Genomic DNA, 7,552 nt, shown 5'->3' with positions numbered 1-7,552 from the left:
TCTCTTGGCGATAAGCCGCTTTAGTTTGCTCCGCACGCGGTTCTGCTCGTTTCCTTCAGTACTGCGACCTGCAGGAGGCAGGTGGCATCAGGGCGCGAGCGGCCGCCGGGACCGAGCTGGGGACGCGCCCCCGCGCCCCGCCCACCCGAGGACCGCCCCGGCCGCTCACCCGAGCTCCGGCGGCCGCCGAACCGCAGCAGCGGCTTGGACACCGGTTCTGACTCCTCTTCGTCGTCCTCCCCGCCGCTCAGCTCCTCCAGCTCGGCGGGTCCCGAACCTGACAGACGCAGCTCCATGGGGTTCTCTCGGTCCTAGACCCGGAACGGCGAGGGGCGCCGAGTCGGAGGTTGGAAGGGAGGAGAGAAATCTGCACCCTCAGCTTGACGGAAGGAGACCTTAACGGGCTGCTGGGGTCCTGCGTCTCGCCCCCACCCCCGGGCACTACACCGAGACCACCCTGCCCCCTATCACCCTAGAGTCCTACAGTTTCTTCCCCACTCCCTCGGCCCCGCCCGGGCCTAGCCCCTTCCCGGGCTCCGTCGCGCCACCTCCCATCAGTCTCACCAGGCGTTCGATGACCGCCCGCAGTGCGCGGTGCCAGGCTCGCAGCTCAGTCTCCTGGTCCGACTGCAGCAGGAACTCGTGGCCAGGGACCGTGCGGATCTGAGGGGCCAGCGGAGAAACGGCCTGAGTCCGCGGTAAGGGACATAAAAAGCAAGGAGGCCGAGCAGGAGACCCGTGTGGGAAACCGGGGGCGCATTTTCAGGTCACGTGGAGCTTTGGAGACGCGCGAAAGGGCACTCACGTGCAGGACGTTGCGGCGGCTGGACAGGTGGCGGCCGTGGGCCAGGGCTGCCCCGCGAAGGTCCACGCTGCTTTCGGGTCGGCTACCCGCTGGTCCCTGGCAATTGGGTGACACTGAGGCCACGGCGCTCTTCCCCTCATTGCCTCCCTTCCACCCCGGGGACTGCGAGGACGTGGGAGGCTGTGCTCTTTCCTTTATTCTCCCCACTCCCCACCACCTCTGCCCCACAGTTCACGGGAATGGAAGAGCCCAAACGGCTCGTGCACGCCCCCTCCTCCCCTCCCTCACACTCACCCAGATTGCGGAGGGCGAGGCCGGCGGTGGCTCCCGGTAGAACACCAAACTGTTACCTGCTAATACCACCCAAGATGGGCTCCAGTTCTTCCTACAGGGGCGAAGGGGGCAGAGGTATTGGTGCAAAGGTCATTTAGAATCACGTGGGGAGGGCGCCGTCCCCGCACTCCGCTCTACAATACAGAATCTAGCGGCCCCGGGCCCCAGCTGTATTCCCGGTGCTGGTCACCTGAGCTTGCGCCCCCCTTGGGCAATCTTGGTCACGTTGAGCAGGCCCGACTTTTCCACCTCCTGAGAAGTGGAGAGAGGGTATCAATAAGGCACCCAGCGCCCCCCCCTCCAGCTGCCACAGCGTTCCCAAGGGGGTGTCCCAGGAGTGAGGTCCTTTATATTGGGGGGTGGGGAGGAGACTGGGTAAGAGAGGATACCCAGCGAACACTCAGAAAGAGGAAGATGTTTCTAGAGGAGCAGGAATTGGGGGGTAGGGCAGTGAGGATCTTGGCCTGCAGGAGGAAATGGGAGACTTACATGGGGGTCTTCTAAGACTTGCGGCAGAGCTCGAGAGGGCTGCAAGGCAGAAGGCTGGTCTGAGGGGTGGGGCTGGGAGGTGTGCTGGTAGAGGGAGAGTGAACCCTGGGGGAGGGGATTGGAGGAACAAGTGGAGTTAACTTCAACTTCGGAGTCCATGGCTATAGGGGGAAGAAGGGTGCGGATGTGGGTGAGAGGCTGGGGGTGTGATGGGTAACGGAGAATTTCTTGCATAAAAGAGTTGTAAAAAGACAGCTTTTCCTGCATGTGATCAGGAGGTGGGGGGGGGGGTAGGGTCTCACCTGCTGGCAGAGCAGTTCTTGGGTCCCTGTTTCAGATTCTGTGCCCTTTGCCTGAGGTTGCAGGACACCGTTGTCCCTATTCCGGGTCTGCGTCCCCTCCATGGAGCCAAGGTTCTGGGGGTGGGGGGTGGGGGAGTAAAGCTACAACCAGATGCTGCCACCTCAATCCGGTCTCCACACCCTTCTTACAATTTTCTGATGGGAGCCCAAGAGAGAAAACACACTACTTCGGGGTTCAGTGGGGAAAGGAAGGAGGTCGAGGGGACAAAGGAACAAGCTGGAGGGACAGTCTCACCATCTCTCGCATGCGAGTGCGGCGTGGGGGCTTCCAGGACTTGGAGCCAGTCAGCGAATTTATGTAGAAGCAGCGCCCGGAGTTAGGGTCCAAGTGCTGCTCCCAGGCGTCCAGCCTCTGCAGCGGGGGGCATGCAGGGCTTGGGGGAGGAGACCGGGGACAGCGGCGAAGGTCCACTAGGTTGCAGTACACAGGATGCTCTGACATGAGGGGCTGGGGTCTTGCCTGTCAGCAAAGGGGGAAGAAAAAGGTAGTTATCCTGGCTGTGCTCCTCCCCAATCTTCTCTCCACCTAACCACCTCCTCCTCTCTTCAAAACCGTTTTCTTACCCCCAGCTCCTGGCTGGGGTGACCCAGGTACTGGGGAAGAAACCCCAGTCCCCAGCTGGTTGGTTTTTTTTCTTTTTGACTCCCTCCCTCTGTCTTCTTTGCTTTTCTCCTCACTTCCTGTTGCCAACTTCCCTCCTCCCCCACCCCACCCCTACCCCAGGGCCTCAGGAAAGGGGAACCGGCTTTTTGTGTGTTGGGGGGGGTTGAGGGGAGTGCCCCACCCTCACATCCTCCGGAGTGAAAGGGGAGAGAGGGAGAGGTGTCAGAGACCCTTGCTAGGGGAGTGTGAGGGAGGAGGCCATTTTTCATCCACTAGCAAGTAAGAGAGAGGGGAGGAGCTGAGTTTTCAGGAAGAGCAAGGGAGTTATATCTCTAAGTGGGACTTGCTGGTGATCTGAGCTGGCAAGATGGGACACAGGGAAAACCCTGCCCTGGGTCAGGAGTCTGGAGGAAGAGAGAACAACATAGCTAGTGGCTTTCTTACAGTCCCTCTGTCACTTGCCAGGTTCCAGTATCCTCAGGATCTTTGCTACTTGCGGTCCCTCAGCTAAATTCCTTCTCATTTCCTATTTGGTTCATGGCAGTCTCTTCCTCTTCATTCAGATTTAGCTAAATGTCATTTCCTTCAGAGATGCCTTCCCAGATCACCTCCATCACTCTCTACCATGTTTATGCTTCTTGGTAGCACTTATCAATACCAACAGTTATTTGTGTGTCTGTCATCCCCATGGAAATCCCTTGTGGGCAGAGATTCTGCCTGCCTTGTTTGCCATTGGGCCTAGAACAAGGCCCAGCAGTAAATAACTGCTTACTGCACTCAGAAGAGCTGTGACTCACCGTGTTGGCATTGGCCTCTGTCAGCAAGTTTTCCTGAGAGAGGGATCTTCCACTTGTTCCTTCCTGAAAGGGTTTCAGGAGGGTAGGCCTCAGATTGGTGACACTGACACTTCTACACATTTTGGGGGGCAGTGGGGGAGGCTGCTTAGAGGTGGCCTGGGCTCCCCCTGGGGGCTCCTGAGACAGGTGCAGCTCCTCCAGAGAGCCAGGAAACAACTTTGACCCTAGAAACAGAGACATGGGAAGAGTGGGGGGCAGGTGATCAGAGGGTTGATATTGGCTGCATCTGTCGTCCCAGGGGTTCATGGGAAGGACAAGAGCAGGGGGAGGCTACAGAAAAGTACATGAGACCTAGAATGCTTGAGACTAGGAGGAGGGACAATGAGGACACTGTGATGGGGATGAAAAGTAGGCTGACCACAGGTAAATAAGAGAAGGGAGTCAGCAGGAGCTTTGAGGGAGGGAGATCCTTCCAATATTTCCTAGAAGCCAGGGAGGTAGGAAAGTGAAGGGAGTACTTACCAGGAATCCAGATGGGTTGGCTGGAGGTGATGGTGGTCGGGCTCTGGGAAGACAGAGATTCCTCTGCCATGTATGCAGCTGGGACAAAGATGGGGCGAGAAGTGGAGGGTGCTCCCAGGCGCCTTGCCAACCACCAGTCTGAGTTGGTCTTTCGAAGCAGTAGGAACCTGTCCCCTTCAGCCAGGGACACTTGCTGGCCATCTGCCCCAGTGTAAGTGAAGGCATAGAGCGCACAGAGCTGGGATCCCTGAGCAGGGTTTCGGGATCCCAGCCCAAGGCTCCCCCAGGTACTCGGCCACCACCGGCCTGATAGCATTGTGGTCAGTACTGTCACCTGTGGGAAAAAGGGCTGTTGGAGATCCAGAAAAGGACACAACTAGCTGCTTTCAAGCAGAGAGACATGGTTCTAAGAACAGCGTTGGGGGAAAAGTAAGGAAAGAAACCTCAGAAAGAGAGCAGAGAGCAAAGCAGAGAGCCTGGGTGGGTGTCAGTGACATGTTTGGGGGGCTGAGAACTCCTGGGTGATGTGACTGGTGAGGAAGTATATAAGTAAGGTGAGAGAGGATGTGGTCAGCAGCTATGAGGCCAGCAAGGCAGGAAATCAGAGGAGAGGGGCTAGCTTGGTGATTTTCCTCCAAGTACCTTCTGAGGCCCATCAGCAAATCCCCGGGGCAGGAGGAGCTGGTCCTGGGTGGTGGTGGCAGGACTTCTGAGCTGGACACAGGAAGATGAGGAGAAGGAATCAGGTCTGAGACAGAACACAGGCAGAGACAGGAATTAATGACAAAGATAAAAAAGTTTGTGACCTTTATTAAATTTACACAGGCACCAACGTTTCCATTACCAGTAGCCTCAGACCTAAAGCTGCGTGCTTCCTGTGCAGACTCTGAGAGACAGACCGAGAAACAGAGCCAGAGCAATAATAGTAAGACCAAAGTGGAGAGAAAGAGAAAGTGGCTGGGAGAAACGCAGAGGGGTTCCAAGTCAGAAGGAAAGGTGAGAATCCCACCATCCTTTCAAACCAGGATGTGTTTTGGGAGCTGAGAGGCCCGAGACAACCCTCTGTACAAAAGCCTCTTAGACAGAGTCCTTCTTCAGTGTGTGGGTTCATTCATTCATGCTCTTTTATTTATTTATTTAATTTTTGAGAGACAGAGAGAGACAGCGCAAACAGGGGAGGGTCAGAGAGAGCGGGAGATACAGAATTCGAAGCAGGCTCCAGGCTCTAAGCTGTCAGCACAGCTTAGAGGTGGCCTGGGCTCCTCTCCCACGAACCGTGAGATCATGACCTGAGCCAAAGTCAGACGCTTAAATGACTGAGCCACCCAGGCACCCCTCATTCATGCTCTTAACAAGGATTGGCTGAGCACCTCCAGTGTGAAAGGAATAATGTTGGACACTGGGGATAACTGAGAGGAAGGAGTAGACACAGCCTTCACCCTCCTGGAGTTTAAGGACAGATCTTAACTGATGACAATAAATTTACTACAGTTGAATCAAGGACTGTGGACAAGGTCATATAGGATGCTATAACAGCATATGGGGAGGGGGCAGGGAGGGGACAGGAAGAGGGGGAACTGACATCAGCTTTTCCTTGGTGGAAGGTGGGAATTGACTTCTGTCACAATTGCCAGAGCTTTAAAACAATACTTATGCTCCCTCCTTACCTAACCACTCTTGTTTCCCCCACTCTCAGTTTCCCCACTGCACAATGTGAGGCTTTCTGTTTGGCTTTGGAGAGGCAGGGTAGGGAGTACACCTCCCCTGCCCCCTCGGTGACATCAGAGAGTCAACTCTCCTCTCCTGACAGGCAATCTGAAGGCTGGTTCCCGGGACTGGGATTTGGTCTCAGTGATCTTCCTCCTTAGTTTGCTCCATTTTCAAAATGAAGAGAACCCTACCCCTCAACTATTCCTTCCCACCTCCAAAATAGTGACCAACTTCATCCCATTTATTCATTGTTCATTCATCTAGGCGTTTGCTAAGTGTTCCAATCTCATTCTTCTATCTTTTCTGCCATCTCTCCTACACTTTATCATCTCCTTCTTTATTGACTCTTTCCCCTTAGCATTTAAAGATATTCAAGTCTCAGTCATCTTTAGACAAACCTCCCTTTGCTATACTCTTGGGTTATCACCCTCTCTCTCTTCCTCTTTCCAAACTTCTTTTTTAATTAAATTATTTATTATTTATTTATTTATTTATTTATTTATTTATTTATTTATTTATTTTTTAGAGAGAGAGAGTACAAGTGGATGAGGAGCAGAGAGAAGGGGAGAGAGAATTCCAAGTAGGTTCCACATTGTCAGTGTGGAGCCTGATAGGGGGCTCAAACCCATAAACCATGAGATCATGACCTGAACTGAAGTTGATGCTGAACTGACTGAGCCACCCAGGTGCCCCAACAGTCAAACTTCTTGAAAGAATTACCTGCATATGAGATCGCCATTTCTCTCTTCTCACTCCCTTACCTCTGCAAGGTTCTTCCTCACTAGGGTCACCCCTGACTTTACAGGGATACTGCAGTCCTTATGTTGCTTGATAGCTTAGCACCAGCCAACATAATTGACTATTCTCTCCTATAAACACTTCTGGTGTCCTTACTTTCTTAGCAGTTCCTTCTCTGTTGCATAAGGAAGGACTTTGCTTGTTCTTTAAACCCCAGAGTTCTGTCTGAGATATTATGCCCTTTGCAGTCTCTATACACTCAATGTGGTCTTATTCTCTCTCCAACTTCAATGACCTCCATATGCTGCTGAGTACCTTGTCTCCAATCTGGATCTTTCTTTGGAACTCTGGTTTAATCCATGGTCCACTGAAAAACTCCACTTGGATATTTCACAATGCCCAAAGTAGCACAAACATAGTATTTTCTAAACTGAATTTGTTAGCTTCCCCTCCGTCCCTGGCCAAACCTGTTTCTCTTCCAATACCACTACTCGGTTAAATTTAAGTTCAATAAATACTGAATGCTTACTGCCTCATGTGCCAGGCAGGAACTGCGTGCTAGGCATTGTCAGTTAAGATGACAAATATGGCCCCTGTCTTCTCACAACAAAATGCAGTGTGATAATCATTACGATAAGGAAAATACTCTGTTGGGGCACATACAGGGTGTACCCAACTGGTCCATGCCAGAAACCTGGAAGCCAACCTTCATTTCTCTTTTTTTCTCACTACTCATATTTAATTGATTACTAAACCCTTTCAGTCTACCTACTTCCTTTAATCTCTACAACTATCATCCTCTTTAGACCGGATGATAGAACCTTCTAACAGTCTCCCTGCATATAGTTCTGCTCACCTCCAGTCCATTCCTGGCAAGCAACCAGAGTAACCTTTCTAAAGCACAAAAATGCCCTGCTGCTGCCCTGACTTGACCTTTCAAAGGGTTCTCATTGTCCTCAGAATAGGAACCAAATTTTACAATATGGTTTACAGAGACTTTCTCCCTTGAGCCTAGCCTTTTCATGCTCCCTACCATAAACTCTATACTCTCATACTAATTCCTCACATTCCTGAAGTGCACTGAGGTCTCTAGTCCTGTGTGTGTGTGTGTGTGTGTGTGTGTGTGTGTGTGTGTATTTTCCCCCCTCTGCCCGAAACACTTCCTCTCCAACCCCACCAATCTTTACTAACT

General features: G+C 52.7%; 1 protein-coding gene across 1 annotated transcript in view; it reads right to left on the bottom strand.

The window, feature by feature from the left end:
- Nucleotides 1-4,660, bottom strand: part of ARHGAP9 (Rho GTPase activating protein 9) — a 7,927-nt gene extending 3,267 nt beyond the window's left edge. The window contains exons 1-11 of the mRNA XM_029953498.1: nt 4,555-4,660; nt 3,913-4,246; nt 3,391-3,614; nt 2,225-2,449; nt 1,930-2,043; nt 1,628-1,732; nt 1,329-1,390; nt 1,100-1,190; nt 806-901; nt 565-663; nt 170-311 (exon numbers count right to left, since the gene is read on the bottom strand). Coding sequence (XP_029809358.1) covers nt 170-311; nt 565-663; nt 806-901; nt 1,100-1,190; nt 1,329-1,390; nt 1,628-1,732; nt 1,930-2,043; nt 2,225-2,449; nt 3,391-3,614; nt 3,913-4,228 — 1,474 coding nt within the window. The 5' untranslated portion in view covers nt 4,229-4,246; nt 4,555-4,660. The remainder of the gene's footprint in view (nt 1-169; nt 312-564; nt 664-805; nt 902-1,099; nt 1,191-1,328; nt 1,391-1,627; nt 1,733-1,929; nt 2,044-2,224; nt 2,450-3,390; nt 3,615-3,912; nt 4,247-4,554) is intronic.
- Nucleotides 4,661-7,552: the final 2,892 nt, after the last annotated feature.

Source organism: Suricata suricatta, chromosome 10, assembly GCF_006229205.1.
Source record: "Suricata suricatta isolate VVHF042 chromosome 10, meerkat_22Aug2017_6uvM2_HiC, whole genome shotgun sequence".
In the NCBI taxonomy this organism is placed as follows: Eukaryota; Metazoa; Chordata; class Mammalia; order Carnivora; family Herpestidae; genus Suricata; species Suricata suricatta.
The sequence above is the reverse complement of the archived record's forward strand: the minus strand, read 5'-3'. Positions and strand labels throughout refer to the sequence as shown.